The 25,838-nt window shown below is 40.6% G+C and overlaps 1 protein-coding gene across 1 annotated transcript; it reads left to right on the top strand.

Annotated features, from left to right (window-relative positions):
* The first annotated feature begins 1,030 nt into the window (after positions 1-1,030).
* Positions 1,031-25,175, top strand: LOC101862034 (protein FAM117B). The gene is made up of 8 exons (XM_005098195.3): positions 1,031-1,717; positions 11,065-11,231; positions 12,071-12,157; positions 15,351-15,572; positions 16,660-16,740; positions 17,127-17,361; positions 20,987-21,110; positions 24,638-25,175. The coding sequence occupies exons 1-8, from the start codon at positions 1,426-1,428 to the stop codon at positions 24,816-24,818; spliced, it is 1,389 nt and encodes a 462-aa protein (XP_005098252.1). The 5' UTR covers positions 1,031-1,425; the 3' UTR covers positions 24,819-25,175.
* The last annotated feature ends 663 nt before the right edge of the window (positions 25,176-25,838 follow it).

Raw genomic sequence — 25,838 nt, 5'->3', positions numbered from 1 at the left:
TATATATATATATTGCCGTTTCCCCCTTATAGTGTGTGTTATTTTGCGGGCTACATTTTACGTTGAAATCAGAATGTTGTGGTTGATGTGAAAAAAGGCATAGTTTTGTATTTTGCCCGGGAATCTTTATTTTTGTCTCATCAAGGAAATAGAAGGGACTTTTATCGGCAATAGACTTTGGTCAGCAATAGAGAAAAGGGACATTCCAATTAAGTAGGAGTCTCTCTGATTGAGTGCTTTTATAAGTTTCACACGTACATACGATGAGTTGTTGGAGGTCCCTGTGTGAGGCCACGACAGCTAAAGTTGACAATCTCTTCAAAATCAAAGAGGGGTTATCTAGTCGCAAAAAAAATGAGCTTGAAACTATCTGTTGAGACAAACCTATAAATAAACTATAATAAGCAAAGTACACGTACATTAAATAAACCTCCACTACATGTACAACACAGGCCTCTTTAAATTTATTTTTTTGGGGGGGGGTCTTTTTTGTTATTTCTTTTTTTCTGGAAAGTGTTTCGATCAAGTTTCACAATCTCTGTATGCAGGCCAGTTTTGCACCTTGTTTCTTTATATCAATTGTGTAATGCATGTAATTAAATAGAACAGTTAAGATTCAAAACAAAAGAAAATGGGAACATGAAAACAAGCAGTTTATGTATAAGTTATAAGGCGGAAGTTTGTGAAATTACAATGGTTGCTCCCTCTTTCGTTGTTAGGTACGCTTAGGTCAGCTCTTTAAAAAGGTAAACATTGTAATCAAAACCTTGAACTGAGATTTATTAAGAAAGATTCCGCTAAAGTGCACCATACGGATAGAAAATTCAGGTAGAAAAGTGGCACTAAATTGTGTGTTGAGACAACATTTCCTTTGGTGATGTATAACTCCGTCCGTACGTTGGTTAACTTCTTCTTGCTTTCACATACACCCGCATGCATACTCAGGTTGCCAAGGCCAAGATAAGGGGAGAGCAGTACAATTAAATACATTCCACAGAACGCTGTTCGAGGCAGGTATAAAAAAAATTTGTGTCACTGAAACTTTTACGCATGGAAATTGCATTTTCGATTTAAAGTGGCCTTTTTATATATTTTATTTTGTCAAAAGTCAGCATTAGTGTTAAAGTCTTGCAAACGAAGAAATGGAAATCTTCATAACAGTAGATAAAAATGCTGCCCTTTTCCATGCTAGCTCTACCAATCATACAGCAAGTTTCTGTCACGTGACAGACTAAAAGTGCTAAATTTTTGCAAGTTCTTGACCGTGACTGTGAAAACATAAAGAACGTTTTCTGTTTACCTATGGCATTTTTATTTCATTGGCTTGAAATCTAAGTTCTCTTTGCAGTGGGTTGAATTTGCACTTGTTTCGTCCAGTAGCTCCGAAACAGGCACTATAAATCTGCCGTGGAGTCTTTATCTTGGATGATGTCGAACCAGACTGCACAACGCGTGCGGCGAAATGGATCGCCATCGACCACCAAACAAGGCCCAATCAAGGCCGTTCAAGCTTTCTCTTTGAAACAAGGGAATTCTTCGTCTAAAAATGCTTCATCTTCGCCATCGCCCCGAGACAGTCATAAATTGTGGTCACGAAAGTCGCCTGATCACCGACTGTCTCCTGAAAGGAAAAGTCCTGGGTCTTCGCAGCCTCTCAGCTTGAGCCCCAACGTGAACCAACAAACTCAAGCGCACACTCATAGTCATACTCTCAAAGGTACTGATTTTCATGCATGCTTCTAGCTAATTCTAAAGTTCTCGGATGACTTTAGTGGCATTAATGCTGGGAAGATTGAAGAATACCGGACCACTTGTACATTATTGCGCGAGAAAGTGAGGCGGACAAAATTTTAACGAAGTGGCTAGCCCTTACTTAAGTACGGCTAGACTGCCAGTCTAGCCGTACTTAGATCTAGGTTTAGCCCAATGGACTCAAGCCTGTTAAGTACACAGAGGTCTCATTAGATCTAGATCTAGTAATTTTTCAGGTTCAAATACATGCATTGCAAGTCAGTAAGGCACCTTTTGGTTTTGGAAGTGGCTATTCTCATCTGGGGTGAGAATAGAAAAACGATCTACCTCTCACCCCGGGTGAGACTTGCCAGCGTAGGCTATTCTCACCCGGTGCGAAACAAGACCTGCTTTTCCTCATTTTGGAATACTGTCTATCGGTGTGGATGATCAAATTGATAAAAGCCAAGAAAAAATTACGTTATTGCACAAAAGTAAGCTAATTTGATCGTCTTCAAAGATGCTCTATGGCTATTTCACTGTTCGAATCGAGCCGAACTACGCGGGTCGCCATTTTGTTTTGCCCGGAAGTTCTCGCAAGATCTACTCCTCCCCTCTCTCTCTCTCTCTGTCTCTTTCTAAATCCTGTCTATCGGTGTGGACGATCAAATTGACCAAAACAGAGTTAAAAAATGATATTAAAACACAAAAGTAAATTAATTTGGTTGTCTATAAAGATGCTACGGCTATTTAACTTTTCGAATCGAGCCGAACTACGCGGGTCGCCATTTTGTTTTGACCGGAAGTTCTCGAGCTACTCCTCTCTCTCTCTCTTTCTCTCTCTCTCTCTCTCCACTGCCCACAGACAAAATTGTACGCTTTTAGTAGGCTACTACAGTTGTAATGGAACGTTTGTTCACGGCACAGAATTCTACAATTTTTATGTTATCACAGTGTAGAATTCTGTGGTTTAGGGTGAACGCAAAATTTGTTGGCCTAGATCTAGGCTATAACGGTGAACAAGCACCGGGTGAGAATAGCTAAAAGACTCGCCTGCACTATTCTCACCCCGGGTGAGAATAGAGGTGGCCTTTGGTTTTGTCTGAAATACAAATACTTTTGGCATTGCAAACTAAAAATTTCATTTACAATTCAGCCATCAATATTAAGTACGGCTAGCCTGACAGTCTAGCCGTCCTTAAGTACGGCTAGCCTAGCTGTCTACCCGTACTTAAGTACGGCTAGACAAGAAGTCTAGCAGTACTTATCTTAGGCCCTATTAACATTAGAAAACAGGAGGTTTAAAATACATACACTGCCATTAAGGCACCTGGATCCGTCTCAAATACAAATGCTTTAGGTACTGCACACTAAAAATTTATTTTTACAATTCAGTAGGCCTATTTTTTTTGTAAATGGTCAGTATAGCCATCATATTAAGAATAAGTACTGCGAGTCTAGCCGTACTACTAGACTGCCAGTCTAGCCGTCATTAAGTACGGCTAGCCTCTTCCAAATTTTAATCAATAGATCTACCGGTCCGAGATTCTCGATTGAGAGATATTAAAAACGGGAAAATCATAAATTCCTAAGGTTGAGACATGAGGCAAAGTCAGTCCGCTGGTCCGGTATTCTTCAATCTTTCCCCATATTGCAGTTGAGGTGGCTTGCAAGTGTCTTTAGTTAGTAAGGTTTATAATAGCGAATCATGGTTCTCAAGCTTCTAAAGCAGATTTCCGCTAGATCTACTGCTAGTTCTTCCGCTATACACTCCGCTACCGCTACTTGCTACTCTTTTACTTGAAATTATCTTCCAAACCCTCGAATTGGTATGAAATAACTTTGCTTTGATAAATTGTGGTTTTTATTTCAGCATTCTAGGGTTAAATAACTATAAGGCCGGCTCTATTTCTCCGAACGAAGTGTATACAGACCCGGTAACCGGGAACAAAGTCACGAAGTATACAGACCAGGTAGGGGAAATCTTTTGTGATTTCGGAAAGTTTCAGTGCCCAGACCCGGTAGAGAGAGAGAGAGTGTGTGCGCGCGCGTGTGTGTGCGTGCGTGTAAGAGAGAGAGGAGGGGGTAGAGAAAGATATAGAGTGGGAAAGTAAGTTGGGGGGGGGGGGAGGAGAGGGGAGAGAAGGGAGGGAGGAGTGGGGGAGGAAGTAAGACAGAGCCAAACAAAGAGAGAAGGCGAGCGATACACGGTCTGAGAGAGAGAGAGGGGCAGGCAGAAAAAGAGGGGAGTCTAGAGACAGAAGTAGAGAGGGTGACTGATCGATTGAACTTATGACATTCTTGTTCTTTTCTTCAAACGGATAATCTGGAGTGTCTACGTACACGGTAACCGGGCACGTAGCCTCAGTGTCTATGTATACGGTAACCGGGCACGTACGGTAGCCTCAGTGTCTACGTATACGGTGACCGGGCACGTACGGTAGCCTCAGTGTCTATGTACGCGGTAACCGGCAACCGGGCGTGAAGTCTCAATGTCACATACACGGTAACCGGGCGCGTAGCCTCAATATCTACGTACACAGTAACCGGCAACCGAGCGCCACTCATTATCTACGAACACGGTAAGCGGGTATTTAGTTTCGTGGGGGAGGGGGGGGGGGGCTTCAGCTAGGAACATGGTAACTGCTTTGCTCCCTTCTTGACGTTGACATTAATTTTTTCCATTTTCACCGTGTAGTCTCAATGTCGCATACACGGTAACCGTGCGCGTAGCCTCAATATCTACGTACACGGTAACCGTGTACTTAGTTTCGGGGGGAGGGGTGCGGAAGGGAGCTTCAAAAGCTATGTGCACGCATGATAACTGCTTCGCTCCCTTCATGACGTTGACTTTTTTTCCTTTTTCACCGTGTAGTCTCAATGTCACACACACGGTAACCGGGCACGTAGCCTCAATATCTACGTACACGGTAACCGGCAACCGGGCGTGGTCTCAATGTCACATACACGGTGACCGGGCACGTAGCCTCAATATCTACGTACACGGTAATCGGCAACTGGGCGCCTCTCATTATCTACGAACACGGTAACGGGGTGAGTGTTTTGTTTCGGGGGGGGGGGGGCTAGGTGCACGGTAACTGCGTTGCTCCCTTCATGACCTTGTCCTTTTTCCTTTTTCGCTCCGCTTTTTGTATGTTGTGAGCGGAATGTAAATCCAAAAATGACCCCAATCTACCCCCTGTCATCTTTCCTACTTGGGAGGGCAAAATGAAGTGACACTGAAAATCTGCGAATCTGGAACAGAAAGCTAAAATATATAGATGTTTACAAAACATGTAATACTATCACGAGAGAGAGAGAGAGAACGAGACTCAGAAAACAGAGAGAGGGAGAGGAAGGAAGAGAGAGAAAGAGAGAGAATTAAAAAGTATGCTCTTGGTGAGGTCATACCTCTCTTAAAACAAAGGACAATGAAACAAGGGGATCCTTGACTATCACCCATCTAATGAAACGCGGACCTTTTGGTTTAAAAACGCGGCTTACTAGGTATGAGTATGACGGATCCCAATTCCGTACAGGGCTTGCACCAATGCATGCTTTTCCGTAGAAGGAAGCTCTAGTAATAATCAAAATTCTAAATACTAAAATTTGCTTCCAAGTTCAGTTTTTGTCATCCGATGTTGCCTTCAACCCCACCCCTCCCCCCGACTGTACCTTTTAAAAAAATCAATAATCCCCCTATTCCGGAGCCCTATACTTCGCGCAGCGCACATGTTGAATGAACTTTGGTAACCCCATGCGATCACTGGTACTCACAATGTGATGCGAAAGTACAGGTTCACTGACCGGTCACGATGTCGAACCCGACAAGACGCTTGTATAACTTCCTTTTTTTTCCGCAAGTGAAAGCACAGGACAATGATTTATTTTCCTGGCGACACAGCGTTTGTAATGCACAACCCATATGTTACAAATGTTGCGTTAATCAGACTGCTACCAGCAAATTTCTGGGTGGTAAAGAAAGCGAAAGTAGATCGAGCTTCGGTACCACGCATACACTTACGCTTGCCGCCAGAGCGCCCTGTTCATACCTAAAACTATCTTTTGTTTTCGAAAGAGTTAGCACTTGCAACAAATAAGTTTATAAGTGCCGAAGATTAGAGGTGTTAGTGTTACAAGAGAGTAACAAACACAAAAAGAAGGAAGAGAAAGATAAGGATGATAGATGTTGAATAGGAGAGAAGGAGCAGACCACACCAGAGCACCCACCAACCACCCATTAATACTATCTTTACAAACACCACACTTACAATAACACACAAAAATACATTAACACAGAGAGAGGGGAGAGAGGGGGACACACACACACACACACACATCATGTATATATAAACGTGTGAATAGCCTCTAAATATATTTAATACTTAGCATGTTACACACACACAAATCACACAACATAAACATTGGATAAATCGAATGAAGATAGCTTTATCGGTTGAGTTTGTCAGAAGTAGACTTGACTATGACTTTGTACATGTAGTTACATTATAAACAAAAATCTCCATAGCCTCACAACGATATTCTCTCTGTCTCTAAGCACACACAAATCACACAACATACACATTGGATAAAACAATATATATGAAAGCTAAAAGAGCAAATAAAAAATGAATGACCCAGGACATATTAAAACTAGAGAAGACAGTCAAAATCAAACATGGAAGAGTACATCTTTAGCTCTGGTCAACACCCAAAAGCTATAGTATTTGGTCTAATGCTTGCTTTTCTGCACCAAAGGGTGTACATCATAGCATTTTGAAAACCAATATCATCTTATTTAAATCACATGGGTCTCAACTGAGAATTCTAATAAAGGAGGAACTTTCCAGGTGATCGCCACAGAAGCCCATTTTCGCGAAACACCCATTATTATTATACTGTTGAACCCTAGAATGCTGAAATGAAAACCATCAATTTATCAAAGCAAGGTTATTTCACACCAATTTGAGGGTTTGGGAGATAATTTCAAGTAAGAGTCACGCACCAAATTTACAATCTTGATTACGTACAGAAAGTGGTGGCACCTGGGGTCTTGTGCGACTTATTAATATTTTCCCTTCATCATATTCGCCTGTATATATATACTATATATAAAAATGAATCTTGCTTTGAGCCTAGAACCAGAATATCGACTGTCATGATTCATATCATATATATAGGCCTATATATAATAAACGTGAAAGACAAAAATTAATGCTCTAACTCAAAGTACAGTAGAATAGCCCAAGTAGACCTATTCAGTGTGAGAGGTGTAAGAACTGTGGGAAGGCAAGATGCAGTGATACTGAAAATCTGCGAATCTTGTACAGAAAGCTAAAATATACTGCCACCAATCCAATGAAACGCGAACATTTAGGCCGTTTTCACACAAGGCACCCACGCACACTTTACGTAGCAGAGAGCTGTAGTAGTTATCAAAATTCTAAACATATTTGCTTCCAGTTTCAGTTGTTGTTTTTTTGTCCACTGGTGTTGCGTCCAGCCCTCCCCCTATCCCCGAGTGCGTCTCTAAAAAAAAAAAAAAATCTCCCCATCCCCATTCCTGAGTCCTGTACTTCGCAGTGCTCAGAACGCGCGCAGGTTCATTGACCGGCCACAATGGCGAGCCCGACAAGACGCTTGTATAACTTTCTTTTCTTCATGTTGCCCCTATAAGTGACACAATGACAAATATTGATTTACTTTCATGGCGACACCACGTTTGTAATGCCGAACCTGCATGTTACAATAATTTTTGCGTTATCAGACAATTACTGACCAATTTCTGGGTGGTAACGAAAGCGAAAATAAAGGCTTACGAGACGCTCTGTTATGAAATTTAGTGGGTATCATGCTGGACTATAGAGCGGTTGACCCTCGTGCGCCCTCTTCGAAAAAGCGCCAACTTTGCGAACAGAGTTAGAATCTACCCTACTTGTGTGAAAACCAATAATAGTGACACTCTTTTTGGCTGAGTGAACTATCTCTTGAACCTTCCGGTTACCGTGTATGTAGACCCTGAGACTACGTGCCCGGTTACCGTGTATGTAGACCCTGATGCTACGCGCCCGGTTACCGTGTATGTAGACACTCCGTTCTTCAAATTGTCTTTTTAAAGATTCCTCCAACTCCAAAACGGAGGAAAAACGAAAAGACATTTGCAATCTTCATTTAGATCTAGGCCTCGAAACTGGTTCTATGATTTATGTCTGTCTGTCTAGATCTAGACCAAGGCGCTTACTGTAACCTCCTTGGTCTACCCTGAGCCAAGAGGATGCTGAAACTTTCCGAAATCACAAAAGATTTCCTCTAGCGGGTCTGTATACTTTGCGACTCTTTCCCGGTTACCGGGTCTGTATACTCCCTTCTCCAAAGGCTCGGAAAAATAATCTTGAACTCTATTTCTCCGAACGCCGAATGGTTTCTGTTCTCGAGATTTTTTGGTTATTTGCCAATGGAGCGGCCCGTGTTTGTGTGTGTGGGTGCGTGTGTGGGTGATGTGTGAACGGGGGGGGGGGGGTGATTTAATTTTTGCTTAAGAGGTGACTAAATGCAAATTATAGGTTAGCCTACTTCTAAAGTCGAGCAGTCTTGTTTTCTCGCAGTACCTTTTGAATGCATTTTCAAATGAAGTATAGTCCGGGAACGTTGCCCCAACTACTATTGAAGTATCGGAATATTCAGTCAACTAAAAATTTCTAATAGAGCTCTAGAAATTGAATTCGATACCAAAAAAATGCTTCTTTCCAGTCCTCGCTGAATGAAAGATGACGCCAAACTCTCGCAAATAACCAAGAAAACTCGAGAACGGAAACCGTTAGGAGAAATAGAGTTCTGCTTCCCAAGGGGGTTGCTGTTAGGTGGACACCAATTACTGTACTTACCTGAGGCCCACTGTCAAGTTTATTATTCCGAGCGTTCGGAGAAATAATCACTTCGTGATTATAATGGGGTGTCTTGCGAAAATGGTCTTCTGTCATGATCACACGAAAAAAGTCCCTCCTTTAAAAAAATTTTGAGTTGAGACCCATGACAATGATAAAATGATAATAATTGCATTTCCCAACAAAATTATATAGATCTAGATCTAGCTGCAGATAAAAATAAAATTAAAGCAAGTGGCTATTCTCCAGCGTCACGTATAGTTGCACATGTCGCTTCTTCGCAGCTTTCCATCTACCTTGTTGTCACATTATGGCCGTTATGTTTGTGATTGAGGGTTGTTGGCGCTTCTGGTGCTGTCACCTCTGATATATATATAGGCTAGTGTACAGTCTGAGATTATGTTTATTTTATTTAGATTGCTTACTGTGGGCTTTGTTTAGAAAAGAGCACGTTTGAGGTGTACTGTCTTAGTGATATATTAATTTTAATGTACCGCCAAACTCGGTACGAGTGTCGTCATCGCTTGAGTTAACCCAACGAGCAATTTATAGGTCCGACTACCACTCGTGACCTTAGTTCTTTCTTGTCCTAGCTCCATTTTTTTTTTTTACCTTGAAAATGTGGCTTCTTCTTAAGCTCACTCTTTATTATGAACTGTTTTCACTGTTATTAAAAATGGAGATAGGACAAGAAAGCACTGAGGTCGTGCACTGCTAAATGATCTAATTATGTTTAGTTAAAGGGCGTGGACTTACGCAAGGCATAGTAGATGTTTCACAGAGCATAGGCACGATAATGGCTGTTAAGGCGCCAGCGAGGACCTTGTATTGATAAAAGATTTGGCTAGTGCTTGTTGTGAGCTTCTTTTATTTTCTGTTTGTGAGTGCTTTACATACAGAAGAGAACATGAAAAAAGTTTAGGTGGCACTGCACGACCATGCTCTATGGACCAACCATCCCTGATTAGTTCGAAGGATTGTCATTGAAAAAGCAAGAAAATAAAATGGAATTTGTTGCTTTAAATGATCTGTCTTAGGGTTGGTGCTTGCAGCAAGCCGTGGGTTTTTTTGTTTGTTGTTGTTTTTAATTGATTATTTTTTTCATACACACTTGTCCAAACAAATCACAATTTATTTAGCATTAGGGACTTTTTTATGCTTTTTTTTTAAGTCTCAAAAGCAGAAATTCACGCTACAGGGGCATGAAATGATAATGACCATGCCATAATTACAAGGACACACATGAAACTTTAAGTTCAAAAGTACCCAAAATTAAGTCAGCCCAGCCAAAGCAGGGGCATGGAACTGACCCCCCGTAGCCGTGACCAGGGCGTAAATAAAGTGCTCGGCGAGGAACCCCCTGCTTCAAATAAAATTCCAATACTGGTTAGCTCTGGTGTACCGAACCTGTGTTAGACGGAATCGCAAGGGAGCCAGAAAAAAATTCCATCTGGGACAGGGGAATTTAGGGGGAGGGGGCGGGGGGTCAAAGGCCCCACCGTTAAGATCAAGGATCGCTTATATCCGGTCAGCAAGCAGTGGTCGAAACTTCATACCTTTAAACTGCGATCCTCTCTGATAATGGCATGCGTCAGTCTTACTTTTCCAATTACCACCGGTGCTTGCATTTCATAGGACCACTGTTTGACCTATTAAAAACAGAAATGTTTGAACATCTCATTTGCTTCCACCTTTAGCCCCACCCATCGGTGTAACAAGCACAATCTACCAATGCCACCCCTCACTGCCATGTAACTACGGTTTGAGGAATTCTTTTCTCGGCTGGCCGTACGATCAGGGCGGCAGGCATTGGTCAAACTAATTTCACACTCTGGCTTCTTGCTACTCAGGAAAGTTTCTGTTGAGGCTCACTACTTGAGCACTTTCAATGGTAGTCGTGAGATTTCACACTCACACTACCCTGACCATCTGCATCGCTCAGGGCTCACATAGATGAGGTTAAATCTACCCCCCAAATTGCACCCCAACTCCCTTTCCTCGCCCGGTGGCATGGCGTTAAGTTTAGAGAGCCAGCGGAACCAAACTTGCACTTGCGACTTTTGTATCAAATCAGGGCTCTTCGGGCAAAGCATAATTTTCTGTCTTAGACTGGTAAAACCCTCGGAAAGAAGCGGATTTTCCTTTCTGTTTCAGTGTTGGACAGGTTTCCGTTTTATACTGGTTATTAAAGAGGAATATATCATGGGGGAAGCGGGGAGATTCCGTTAAGACTGGTTTCCGTTAAGGCAGGTTCAACTGTACTTTCTGATCATTGTGGATAAATGATTTGTTTACAATATGCTGTACTCCTTGTTGATTGATAGTGCTCATCCTAATGAATTGTTTAAATTTTGGTATTTTTTGCTACTCTGCTTTTTATGAATATGTCTGCCCCTCAGCGCAGCAATCTTCTTCATTTATATTTTCTTTTTCTTTTCTTTTTTTTAAGAAAAAGGAAAAAATTCCAAGCACAGTTCGGGATTAGGGAAATGGAGACCCAGCTCAGTGGATACTGTAGTACCTTCATACCTTACTGGGCAGTGGCCAAAGGATATAATTTACAACTATCATCACTACCAGTCTGCAGGGGTCTTCATGTGTGACAAGTCCACTCAGGTAAGCTGCTCCTTTTATAACAAATGTCTATTTATTGGAAATGAACCGTGGCTTTCTTTTTTTCTGGGTTTTTTTGTTTTTTTGGTTGTTTTTTGTTGTTTTTTTGTAGTGGAGTGATATGGATAGGAGGATGAACTTAATGATTTATATATAATAAATTTTAAAGACATTTTATGTATAGTTTTCAGCAAGAGGAGCCATTTTGTGACAGCTATTTGTTTTGCACTTATTTATAAAGCTTTTGAATCTAGGCAGGCTTTCTTTTTTGGAAAAATGTATGCTATGGTTTTTGTTGCCAGTTTTTTTCAGATCTCAGGTTTGGTCTGTCATTGATTGTTTCATTGGTCAAAATGTGAAGATGCATCAAGTTTACATTTTACTCTACATTTTTTGTCTTGTAGTGATTCTTCTATCGACTGCGATGATGTGTCTGATCTGTAAGACAAGGAATGTTTGGGGTACTTACCTTAGGGACGTAGGCCTTCGACAAAAGCTCTCTACAAATCCCAATCCTGTGCCAGTTTCTCCAGCTGTCTCCACATGTGCCCCCTCGTCCCTGTGTCTTCTGCTCACTTGTGTGTTTTCTGTCAGAGTTTTTATTGCTGATGGCGTCTTGTCAGTGTACATTGAGAGTGTCCTTCTGAAACAAGGGACGGGTTAATGAATGTCTGGATTCTCTTTGTGTTTATGGTTGATTAGTTCTCCACTTCTCAGCTCCACACAGCAGCACTAGTTTCATCAGGAATGTGTGGGATGTTTGGAGTTAATTATTCTACAGTATGCACCTTATATTTACTGCTTGGATTAAGTGTTTATTTTTTTTCTGTTTCCTTGCAAAGACAATGGATGACTGGGAAAATAAAATTGAAAAGAAGAAGAAAGGGCACAAAAGATCTGCATCATTTGGCCAAGGTGACCAGCTGAAGGTAAGGATTTTATTTTGTTCAGAATTTCTTTCTACTTTTCCCACATTGTTTTGATAATTTTCGTTATAGAGTAGACTAGTAGGCCGTAGCTGGGTTTGAGACTTTGTTATGTTTAAAGGCCAATTGAAAAATAGGGATTTTGTCAAAATTGTCCTGTATTCGAGTACGGGAGGGGGCTGTTGCTGTAGCAACATTTAGAATAATGACATTGGGGGGGGGGGGGGGGGGGTCAGTTGAGATGGGTAAAAAATATAGTTTTTGGGTCTATTATGTCTGAATTGTGCTGTCCGTGCAAAGTCTTGGTATTTTTGTCTTTTGTGTGTGTGTGTGTGACAGGATGAATGGGTTTTTTTTATATCAGATTGGATTGGGGAGAGGGTCAACACTTTTTTGCATCCTGAAATTCAAATTTAATGTCATGCTATACCCATTACTCATTGGACACACGTCCCTGACTCACAAATACCTCCTTCAGGGAGAAGAGAAGTCGTTTTGTGTCGGATGCGACACACAGATTTTACCATTAGACATATTTTAACAGAATGTCTAGACTTCAGAGAGACCTGAAGGAAATATTTTAGATGTTAAAAATTGTAAGACCTGTTTTCCGTCGTTGATCCCAACAGAATTCTGACAATATGGAAAATTATAGATTAAATTACATGGTTTAAAATTTTTAATGTTATTTAGAACGTTATTTTAAATTAAAAATTTATTTACACCAAATTTTTTATATATTTTAGTAGAGGTGTTGGCTAGAATCGGGCTGTGCAGTGAACTGTTGCGAATAGAACCAACTTTTTTTTCGTGCACTCATATGACCTTATGCAGTTGGGAGCAACGTAAAACTCTTACTTAAACAAAACAAAAGACCTCTCACCCCCTTAACCCTTTTTCTACTGCGAGCCGCATTTTGCGGATGTGGCCTCGCTGGACCGAGAGCCGTACAATACGGCTCGAGTGGCTCGCTATCTATTCCAATCCAGGAATGAAAAGAAACTAAATTCTCGGCCGATCCACGTTTTAGAAATAATAGAATAAACTTCCTGTTAGCCGGATATAAAAGAAAACGTAGCACTGAGAGACGATTTTTTGTCATTTCAACGCTTTTTTCTGTCCCCTTCAAAACATAAAAATGAAAAAAAAAGTGGTCCCCTCACTTAGGTGTATGTCTCATATTTTCACATACATAACTTTCAACACTTCTTTGCTTTACTTGAGGCAATGTACCTGGGAAATTTGAATGATGCTGTTGTTGATCTTTTTTAGATATGACTTTTAAAAGCTGGAAAATTGTTGTTGTAGGTTGGTGGGTGCTCTTGTGTGGTTTGCATCTTCTTTCCTATCAAACATCTATATTGTCTTTTTCTCCCCTACTTTTTTTGTTTTGTTTTTTGGTTACTCTCCTGGAACCCCTCTAAACTTATATGACCTTATTGTGTTCCAAGTGCCGTAAAACACTTATTAAAACTGAACTAACTGGAAAATTGTTGATTTCATATGACACCTTCGATATTGCATGATCACTTTTAGAAACCATAAACTAATATAACTGGAATAATAAATGTTCAATATTGTATCTGATAGGTTATTTTTTAACCTTCAGTTTGAAGGGCCATACTGTGTGTGTTTAGTTGGATGTTTTGACATTTTCCTTTGGTGGGGTAAGGGCATAAAAATAGGTCAGGGAAAAGCCCTGGGCAGTGGTGGATTTTGGCCTGGTAGGAAAAGAGTTAAGTAAAGTGAATGCCTTTTACTCTATATTTTCCTTTACTGTTTATTTTTATTATAGTAGAGGGTTTTACGGCGCTCGCAACTGCATTAGGTCATATGAGCACCAAGCCTGTACTGTTTGATATTGCAGTTTTTATTAATAGCTTTGCTTCTGTTTACTCTAGAATGTGTACGTCTTGAGCACTAATCTTTGCCCTGTTCAGTAATGTTTCCAGTAATGAAAAATTAATATTTTTAGCTGAAAACCTGAAGTGACATAGTCAGTAATTATACCGAAAATAGTAAAATAGTGAAATTCACATAACTTTACATCATGTCTATTGTTCCCTGTGTAAGCATGTTTGGTTTGCCTGTAGCTGTTCAATACACACCACGGGGCAGTGCCACTGACTGAAGTGTCTTTAGGTCATTCCCAAAGGGGGGACATTTATCGTTCTAGTGCACAGTAGAATTGTAAATGGGCTGATCTAACAATGTCATGCTCATAACTGTGCCTGAACTACAACTGGGAACTGCTGCTTTTTCTTTCCTAATCCTTACTATCGTCATTTTCCTCTACTTCTTTTGTATGTTTGTCACACTCTTGTGACTCTCTATTTCCGGGGTACCTTGATAGTCGAAGCAGACTTTGTGCTGCTGAAGCTGAGCAGAGTAAGTCTGATTCCCTGTAAGGACTTCTCTGTTGACATCCACCCCTTGGCGCTCATATGACCTAATGCAGTTGCGAGAGCCGTAAAACCTTTACTAAAATTTAAAAAACTAAAGCTGTTCAATTCCTTTTTTTTCCCTCCTGACAAGGAATTTAGACATAATCACCTAGCTCTCAGCTGGTGATATATTAATCATGATTTCTTTCATGTCTCTGTCTGTGGCATGTCAGTAATGATGTATGGAGCATGACGTGGTGGAATCGGGCGCTCGTCAATTTTTGGGTGTAAGAGGTAATTGGTATCATCTTAAAGCCTGTTCATTTGCCTTTCTTTTGATGAGAAAATATCCATCTAAGATTACGAATTATGTGCGATTGAAGGATGCTTGGTTTCAGAAGTGACACTAGCGAGAAAATGGCCACCAAAGTTTAGTTACTTCCATAGCATGAGAGTTCTTGGAGACTGAAGATTTACTTTTTTTTTTTTTTTGCCTTTAATCAATGTTTTTCCATAAAATCCACACAAAAAGGTGTTTTTAAATGGACATGAAAGGTGTTGAGCCAATAAATGATAATTACAAGAAAATTGCCTATTTCTTTGATTTCATTATTTTGACAAGTGCCTGATTTCACCACACTGCCTCACATATGTCTCTTGTGAAATGCTGTTTCACTATTTCTGTCTCTGTTTCCTTATATTCACTTTGATACGGGTATATGATTACACAGAATTCCTTTAATAGTTTATTGAGCAGTCACTCTCGACACATTTTTAAACAAGTCTTGTTCTTTTATGTTCCCTTGGTGCAGCTCCAGTTTTTCAAGCAGCACTTGCAGAAGTCGAAAGAAGGCAGCAAGCAGGGTGACTGCAAGCAGCGCTCTAGTCCTGTTCCTGGAAACCATTCTGCCCTGTCTCTCACAGCACCTCCAGCTCTTTGCTCACAGACCAAGACAATCTTGATTTCTGCGGGACACATACCACGTCAAAATGTGAACAGGTTCCAGAGAAACAGTGTCGAGGGTTTGAATACAGTAAGTGGCCTTTTAAACTTTTGCTTTTTCATTCGGGGCTCTGACTCAGAGGGAGGTGGCAATAATTTTGTAAATACTCAGTGCAACTGATTTTTTATGTATTTCCTCTTTTGGTGCTGGAGCATATTGTCCCTCACATTTTAGACTGCCTTGTGCTGTGTTGTTTTCTGAATCTATTCATTCTAAAGGTCTAGGGCAGGGCTAGTCAGACAGTCACAGGGAGAGCCTTCATTTGAATTTATATGACCATGTAAATAAGTGCAAGAGGGGGCCTTAACTTCATATTTGAGTGAAAAGGGTTCGGCTGAAGGGTATACCGGGGTAGGTGATCTCAGAGAATAACAATACAAATTTTCAAAATATTGATTTTTTGCTTTTTGTGGAAAAACATCCTTTGATTTGACATCTGTTCTATCGGTTCACAATGACGTAACTGTTTGAAAAACACCCTAAATGGCCTAAAAGGGCCTTTGAAATGTGCATATCTAACTAAAAATCCTTTTAAAAATTCCCTTTTTCTGTTTTTCTCAAAATCTGCTTTTTGGCATATGTGATCTCCTTGATGCTAGGAGTTTTCACAAACTACTGAAGCTAGAAGCTTCAAATTTGGCATATAAGTACTTTAAGAACTATTCTGGAGATCTATGTGAGGATATTGGGAAATATTGGTCACTTGTGGAAATATTCAAATTTTTTGTAACATATACCCCAAAGTTTCGTCAACTGACTCTCTGGGGTCCACTGACTTTGGGCTCACTTTTTTATTTGTAGAAATAGGTCGACTCCACATAGATCCGCAGTCCATATAGGTTTGCACTTGTGTGCCAAATTTTAGACTGTAGTTTCAATATTTTCTAAGAAATTCTTCTGCACCGAGAAACTGGTTTGAAAATCCAAGATGGACGCCACAGAGACCCATTTTTCAGAGAAAAAAAAAAATTCATGCTTAATACATCTTATATACTATGAACTTCTTGCACAGTTACATCAAAGTGAAAAAAAGTCATTCGTTTCGAACAAAAATTTCATGACTAGGTCTCCCCTTAATTATTTGTTTTATTACAGTTTCCTTTTTCTCTCATTGCAGGAGATCGAGAGGTTGGTGAGCTCGGTGAAAGCTGTCAGCATAGTGGTTCCTGATGGAGAGGAAGCAGACCTGGTATTTAAGGTAAATGTGAATGTATTTTCATCAGTTCGTATAGAGAAACAGTTTGTGTTACAACTAGAAAGATGAGAAATTTCGAAATACACGACATGTTGGTATATAAATAATGGTGGGTTGGCACTCACATACTTTTGGGAGGTTGTTTTATTAGAAGTTTTACGGCACTCGCAAATGCATACGGTCATATGAGCGCCAGAAGATTAGAAGTGTTACAAGAGAGTAACAAACATAAAAAGGAAGAAGGGGAGATAATGACGATAGATGTTTGATAGGAAAGAAGGAGCGAACCACACCAGAGCACCCGGTGGAGTTGTTGGCTCTTGACAGTTTCCAATTTGTCTGACTGCTTCCACTTGTTTGTGAATAATGCTATATATGTTCACCTTCAGGAAATCCCTGACGGTCATCGTGCACCTGTTCCTGAGCTGAGCCATCTCAGCTCCACGAGGAGTGTTGACACGCAGACGCCCTCGGGTCACATTGACCACAGTGTAGTGACCCTGAGCAGACCAGCCTCCATAAGTCCAGCCTCCGCGGTCACGCCCCCTCGCCCCGGCAGTGTTGAGATACACCGTCACTCCAGCAACAGATCTGAGTCCACAGAGAGTAAATCCAGCAGCAAAGGTGACTGAAGTTGATTGGGGGAGTTTTGTTGAGTCACATTTTAGTGTTTTGAGCACTGATGATGTAAGACTTCTTCAGTTTGTTTGGTTTTTGAAATTTAAGAATTGTCATGCTTCAGCATACGAGGGGCATACCAAAAGTTTTTTACCTGACCATGAATGGTAGAAAGCTGAAATTTGGAGTGAAAGCCAACGATCATCTTCCTAGAATGCATGTCAATGTTGGGGAATTCCCGATTACTGGTTTTACCACCAACGCACTGTAAATGAATTGGGGTATGTTGTTCTCTAGTTTCAACATAAAAATGAAGAAAATTGAGTACAGGGCAGTAATGAAGTTTTTGTTCTTGCAAGGCAAGCTACAACAGGATATTTTTACAAATATGTATTCCGCATATGGAACTGATTGCCCATCCTATGCTGTTATGAAATTTTGGTGTAAAAAATTCAAATGCGGATTCGTGGACATTTAAGATGGCCGCTGTGATGGTCGCCCATTTACAGCAACAACAGAGGAGAATCTGTTGAAAAATCAAGAAACTTGGGTTGTCTGATAGGCGGGTGACTGTCGAACTTTTGAGCAAAGAAACTAGGCTTAGCATTGGATTGGTTGAAGGAATCTTTAATGAATATTTGAAATATGACCAAGGTTTCTACGAGATGGGTCCCACGTTTGTTGACTCCTCAAAAAGTGCAAATGTGGATTATTGTTAAGAATTGCTTGGTCTGTATGAAAAGCATGAAACTAAATTTTTTGAAAGGTTTGTAACCATGGATGAGACATGAGTCCAGCACTCTGATCCTGAGTCAAAATCTGCATCTACGAAGTGGATATCACCCTCATCTCCAACACTGAAGAAGGCAAAGGTGCAGCCGTCAAGAGGAAAAGTGATGTGATCAGTTTTTTGGAACCAAGAAGGATGTGATTATGACAGACTATTTTGAAAATGGATATACGATCACCGAAGACCATTTTTCTATCCTGTCCTCAGAGAAAGTTGCATTTGAAAATAGCAAAAGTTGCAAGAAAAATTAACAAAAGTTGGAAGAAAAGCTGCAAGGCATGTATAGCTACAAAAAATGTCATGGAATTATTTAAATACATTGTTTGTATGCTCATTGCTATTAACGTAACCAACATTAGTTCTTTTAGATTAAAATCAAAAGTTATATGTGAATGTCTACCCAAAAAAAAAAAAATGCATGGAGGTTGCAGGACAAACAGTTTGTCCCCTGACACATGAGTCAGGTCCTTAAACTCTCGCTGACGTTGGGCAGGTGTGATCAGCATGGTTTAGGGCTGTTCAAATATAATCTTACACCTTTTTGGGGACTTTTCTTACATTTTCCTCTCTCCCGCTTTCTACCTTTATTCCTTCTTGGTCAGGTAAAAAACTTTCAGTATGCCCCTTGTATATCGGCATTCAGTACCTAACAATACAGGACTTGATAACAGGGTATATGTAGTAGGAAGGACAACTTTGTTTCAGTTAACCTGCCTCATATTTTATATTTTCATACTTTGCAGTAAAGCATGAAAAACATGATCTGTTCCATCAAGGAATATTTTTTAAATAAGGAAATTTGCTGGTGTGCCGCTTTAAAAAAACTTTATGCTAAGCTGGAAACCTTCTGTCTCCCTATTTTTAAAATCGAAATTGTGTCTTTTGTCGCTGTATTGTTAACATTGTTGCAAGGAATGTTCAGGGTGTCCAGCAAAGTCGTAAAAAAGTCGTAAATTCTGCGCCCTGGTCGTAAAGGTCGTAAATGGTAGTAAATTTGCCTTGAAGGTAGTAAAAATTTGGTAAACGGTCGTAAATTAGCCTGCATACTGAGTGATGATGAAGCCAGCAAGACTTTTCAGTGAACCCTAGCCGCGGTACATGACTCCGTTTTTGCCAATCGCGATTGTGATATAATTATTCGTTCACCTTTTCCCCGTTCGAGAGTACGTTTCACGCAAAAAGCCGGCTATGGCGGCAGGTGAAAGTGTATGTGACACCGAGGCTCGATCGGGAAAATTAAGATCTACTTTCGCTTTCGTTACCATCCTGAAATTTGGCGTAGATAAACTGATAACGCAAAATTTGTAATATATGCAGGTTGTACAGTATACCCGCTTTGTCGCCGTGCAAATAAAATTAATAATTACTCGGACTCTTCACCGTGCTGTCACTTGTGGGGGGTGAAAAGAAAATACAAGCTTTGTCCGATTTTTAGATGTCGGGTTTGCCAGCGTGACAGGTCAGTGAACCTTCGCGCGAGGCACTACAAGGTACGGCATCGGTGAGCACCGGCGTTTGTTGGGGTCGCCAAAGTTCATTAAAAAGTCGAGCGTTGCGAAGTATAGGACTACGGAGTAGGGCAGGGATTATTGATTTTTTTAAAGAGACACTCGGCGGAGGGGGGGGGGGGAGCGGATGAAGGCAACGCCAGAGGACAAAAGCTGTAAGCAAATTTCAGAATTTTGATTAGATTTAGAGCCCTCTGCAAAGCGCGCGTTGGTGCAGGCCTTGTGTGGAATCGGGATCCTTCATACCTTGTAAGCCGTGTTATTGAAATAAAGTGTTCGCGTTTCATTTGTTGGGTGAGAGTAAATTAGAACAATATTGTAGCTTTCTGTTCAAGACTGGCAGATTTTCAGTGTCACTGCCTCTTGCCCTCTCACAGTTCTTACACCTCTCACACTGAATAGGTTTACTCAAGTCATTACGTGTGTGTGTGTGCACGCGTTGTTGTTGTGTAACATGGCCCTGGAAAATGGAGAAGCCGGTTTGGCAGTCACCCTGTGTGTACACATTAGGTATAAATCTACCCCCTCCCACCTCCACCAGGGCAGTGCTACTGACTGAAACGTCTTTAGGCCATTCCCAAAGGGAGGATATTAACATGTTCTTATGCACAGTAGAATTGTAAATGGGCTGATTTATCAATGTCATGCTCATACTGTGCTGGACCAGCGTAGGGGGAACTGCTGCCTTTTCTGTCCTCTTCTTTACTATCGTCATTTTCCTCTACTTCTTTTGTATGTTTGTCACGTTTGTGAACTACTATTTCCGGGGTGCCTTGATAGTCGAAGCTTGATTCCCCGTTTGGACTTCTCTGTTGACATCCACCCCTTGTCGCTTATATCACCTATGCAGTTGCGAGTGCCGTAAAAACCTTACGAAAACTAAATCTAGCTGCAAGCAAGCTTGCGATCGTCTGTCTATCCTCCATTTTGTCGACTGGACTTTGTTGTGTGTTCTTTTCGTTCCATATGTTATGTAATAATAATGTATATGTTATTGATGGCGCAAATTAACTCCCTTTTTCGAGCTGGTGTGGGGTTTGATTTGCTGGGTAGTAAAATTTTTTTCCAGGTAGTAAATTTTTTCAGGAAATATTGCTGGACACCCTGAATGTTGTTTCCCTCTTCCCAGTTTTGCATTTAGTCAGAGATGCAGCTTGAGATCAGTTGTTTTCTTTTTCTTTTTTCTTCTTTTTGATTATAATTGTTTTATTAGTGAGAGGCGCTTTGTATTGTTACTGGTGGCTTTTAATGAAGTTATTTCTTGTTCCCCCATCAGAAATGTGGCTTGTTCAATTTACCTAAATGGTTATTGGTAATTTGCATGTTTTCACAGGTGAAGTGGAGTCCTCCCCAGAGCCCACAGCCCACTTATGCAGCCCTAAGCTGGAAAAGTCGTGCCCTTTCGTGCGAGAGCCGCCAGATGGCTGTGAGAAAGTCACTGCAGTTGAGGAATCTAGGTTAGTCTGCAGAGGCATTTTTGATTATTTAATATGCATAAGTTTTGGACCATGTGGGTCATTCAGCATATCATCAGTTGTGCACTTCCTTCTTTTTTTTTTAAAATCTGAATGTTCAGCATGGTTACTAGTAACCTTGACTATGTCAGTGGTTTTCTCATTTTTTGGCCACCTTTTCTTTTCCTCTTTTTGTATGACGATCTAGCATGCACATTGTGGAAATCTTTTCATTATGTACAAATTTCGCTGTGTACATATTTTAAATACAAAGAATATACACATGTACGTGTACCCACTGTCTCTTACTCAATGATGAAGAAAAAACTAACAATAACTTCCCCAGTTTTGCAAGATTCTCTTCCTGATATGAAAGGACGCCATAATCTGTGTATAAATTTAAACTGTTCAGACGAGCACTTTGTATCAGCCATGTCGTGAAGTAACCCAGAAAAGGCCTTTTCCATTGGACTGAATTCAAGTCTGCAAAAAAGGTTAAAGCCTGTTACCATTATTGCAAGGAGTAAGGACTTGATTTCAGATTTAAATCTAGTGCGCCTTCTAAAAGAGCTGTTCAAAGGAGGTACGAACAATTCAAAGTGAGTGGGTGTCTGTCAGTTCTCTTCATTAAGGAATAGCCACAAACAATGTTTTGGAGTGAAAACATTGTGTGTGTGGTTCTTAAGACCAGTGATACACAGTAAAATTTTCTAAGGTCTGTTTGGTTAAGTGATGAGGCTCTTTTCTACGTTATTAGAAAATAAGTTTATAGGAATTATGTACACTGGGCAGCAGAAATACCAGATTATGTGAATGAGAGAGACTAGCTTGTTAAAAAAGCAAAAGTGTTAGTAGCTTTCAGCTTTCAAGGTTTCAAAAGGCCATTTTGGTACTGCGATGAATATGGAGCTACACACACAAACGCAGTCGCTGCAGATCATTTTTTTAATGTGTTAAATCAATTTTGATGACCCATGGGGCAGTTCTGTGGTTATGAGACAAGAGATCACAATGGTTGATGTAGGATGGGGCAGCCGCTCTTACTGCAGAACTTTTCTTATACTGGCTAAAGGGACATTTTGGAGGTAGTGTCATCAGTAGCTTAATACAGCACCCAGTGGTACCTCACATCTGGATTTAGACTCACTTTTCCTTTTTTTATTTGAGGTTATCTCAGAGACCATGTCTCAGATCAAAGATTCCATACCCTTCGAGAACTCAGAAATCAAGAGGAAGATCTTGTGTGAGCAACATTTTCTTTTTGTCAGATCATGGGAGGTCGATGAGTATGACCGCGGCCATGCAGATGGTCTTTTGTTAAGCTGATAGTTCTAATGTAGTTTCCTTTTTTCTGCAATAAATGTAACTGCCTGTCTTTATGGTTCTTTCGTGTTTCTACCAAATGATTTTGTTGTATGTGAAGCAGTTTTTGGGTTTTTTGTTAATGCGTTTTTGGTGGTCATCAAGTCTTGTTTGAGAAAAATTTGGGACCTGAAAATCTGTTTGCTATTTTATGCACGCTAGACTGTTTTTGGAGAACAGTGCTTCAAACTGAAACACATGCAGAGATTGTTTCAAACTTCATTTCAAAAGTTCCTGATATGATGTTTCGATGGCTTTTCTAAACGAAAGAGTAACATTAGTTAAATTTTCTGTACCGTACAACTGCCATCTTGAGTTTTGAATACCTCGGCTTTATTTTCATCCATCTTTTCTTTATGAACTTTTTCAGGTAAGAGTGCTGAATTTTAAAAAAAAACACTCTCAGTGAATTGTCAGATATATATTATTCGGTGCTTCCATTCTTCCGTATTTTTACGGAAATCCATACTTTCAGACAGTTCCGTACTTGCTCCCCGATCATTATCAACTTCATCCGATAAAAAGTGCGATAGCGTAGGGCTACTGAAGTTCCATGGTAAAGGATCCATACTCACCTTCGTATCATCATGTATAAAATGCGGATATTTACTGTGTCTGTCTCGGCTATAAGTTAAAGAAACCTGCCAGATTGCGCATTTCCCGCAATCGGCCATTATCCGGCAATGCATTCATTGCGGATTGGTCAGTAACCCATTTTTACCTGCGAATTGGTCAAAATCTGGCTAGCCACAACGAACTTTTTGTGTTAATTTCCTCCTTTCTGTCATTCATTCTGTCTATCTTCAGATTATTGCCGCAGCTGGAAAATCTGCGTGTTGGTCAAGTAAATTGACTTGTGATTTTAGGCAGAAAATCACTGTCAGAAAGAAACTTTTTTTGCAATTTTGTCTTGGTTCAGAGAAAATGTAAGTGCGATGGTTCTACGACGGAAGCGTGATAAGGGCTACGGTGAAAGAAATTTATGCTAAAACTTACTAAAATCAAGAATGATTCGACGTGGTGTTCCTTGATTGTGTGTGAGATTCGGCATTCAAATGTGAAAATGGAGGAAAATTAGGGTATGCGCTGGGTAGCTCTACTCTGTCTCCAAGATACATGTCTAAATTTCTATTCATTATTCCCCGGTTTACCGCCTGTCAGTGGTGCGATGACAAATTAATTGAATTAGAAATTATAGTGACTTAGCAGTGGCACAGGGAACCTGCTTTTAACACTTTGCGGTCACTTGGCGCAAAAATGCACCTCTGAAAATTATCCGTTCCGGTCACCTGGCGCATTGTGGCGTCGGTGGCCTTGTGGTTAGGTAGACTACCGGACTCATAATCGTGAAGTTGTGGGTTCGGGGGTTCGAGCCGCAGGCCCAGCATTGTGTCCTTGGGAAAGGCACTTTACACGAATTTTCCTCACTTCGCCCAGGTGGGATTGGGTACCTGGCCATAGACCGCGAAAGGTCTTGTTGAGAGTGCGTTAGTGTTTTAGCGCGTATAAATGGCCGCTTTCACTGTATGCTTCCTAGGAAGTTGAGGTTGTTTCAGAATGCTCTGCGGTCTGCTGGGGTAATAGTATAGATTGTGAAGCGCATAGAGCCTGCTGTTGAGCGGGGAATTGCGCTGTACAAATGTTTTCTATTATTGTTTCTGCACCAGGTCCAAGAAGTCGGTTGCGGTCACTCTCCTGGCTGGGTGACCAAATGGGGTATTCTGTACTGCTGGCTGTGTGACTGCAAAGTGTTAAACCTTGCCAGCAATCAGCAATGGAAAGATTTATAGGTTGAGAAATCAAACAAGACAGGCCGTTTTCAACCCTCTATAAGCACTAAATTTCAATTGAAATCTTGGTGAAAAAATAGGTTTTATGGTTTGTTGGCAGTCTCTTCAAACAGGCTCCCAAATTCTGTTTTGAAACCTCTAAAAGCACTAAATTTCAAATTCTTCAGGGGCTGAACCCCCACTGGGGCTCTGTCCCTGGACCCTTCAGGGGGCTTGTGCGGCCCCCGGACCCCCCAGCAGAATTTTCCTAACTTTTCAACTCCCGCTGGTGGAAGCACAATATTGGTGTGTGTTTCATAATGCATGTATTTGATTTTTCTCTCTCCCTCTCTCTCTTTGGCCTGTTAATTTACACAGAATTGTCCCTTCAATCTACAGGTGGCCACAAATCAAAGAGCCAATGCTGTGTGCTCCTGTCATGCCAAATCAGTTTGTCTTCAAGCAAAGTCAAGGCTCAGCATTCTGCCCACTCATCAAGAGCTACTTGGCGGATAATGAGCTTTCCATTGCTTATAATGGTGCTTCTTCCCCTGTTCTTGCCACTGGAATGGAAGGATGAATGAGAAAGAAAAATAAACAGTATTCCCTATTGACAGCAGAAATGTTTCCATGTTCCATCGACCAATTATGATTTCTTGATGTCTGCATATATCTTTGAAACGGATGCATATTTTAATGAAGCATAACACATTTTATGGTGGTTTCTGTGTATTTGTATTTTGTTTTGTGGGGGAGGGGGGGGGCATTTCTTGGAGGCTTTCTTCCATTACATAAGTAATGTTACACATTTATGAATGTCGTTTTGGGGTCAGTGTTCACAGTAGGAATTATGCAGGTTTATATACTCTCTAAATGTTCAGTGGAATCCACTAAAATTGTACACTGTTAATCTGAAAACAGTGTCTTTTAACTGAAAGAAAAAAATCTTTTTTTTTCCATTGGAGCGGCCATTCCAAACTGAAACCGCAGCGACATTGATCCAGCAGCCCTTCAGATTTTGTGTTAAGAGGACTCCACTGTGTTTGTTGCTTTTTTCTTTATCCATTTAAAAAGTATTCGCGTAATTTTCTTTACGAGATACTAGGCACTTTTCATTTTGATAAAAATGACTCTTTTATTGTTCAAAATAACTGCTAGTCGAGTCTTGTACTGTAGACCTCACATGGTGCGCACTGCTGTCTTTACTGCACCTGTGTAGGTGAGTATTTTTTTTTTCTCCTTTTAATGAGGCTTGTTAGGTTGAACGAGGAAAACTTGTTCACTCAATGCTCAGTTTTCTTTGTCTCTGAAACAAACTGCTGGAATCCATGTCTTTCAATTAGTAAATCAGCTTCTGAAATTCACGGGGGTGGTGGGGGTTATAACTTATTTTTTCTTTAGCTGTTTAGTTCTTTCCCTCTTTTTTCACACTAAAGAAAATGGGTATTAGTATTCTGAATTCTACCTGCATGAGTTTCGTTACAGGTGTAAAATCAAAACAGGTCACTCCATTTGTTTGCTGGCCAGGAGATTTGAACCAAAGGCCAGAGTTTGGTAGGTGTCGTTAAAGATTTCCATTTGCCGTTTAAAAAGTTTTCTT

This window comes from Aplysia californica, unplaced genomic scaffold (genome assembly GCF_000002075.1).
Source record: "Aplysia californica isolate F4 #8 unplaced genomic scaffold, AplCal3.0 scaffold00175, whole genome shotgun sequence".
Lineage (NCBI taxonomy): Eukaryota > Metazoa > Mollusca > Gastropoda > Aplysiida > Aplysiidae > Aplysia > Aplysia californica.
This window is presented reverse-complemented; position numbering and strand designations above follow the sequence as displayed.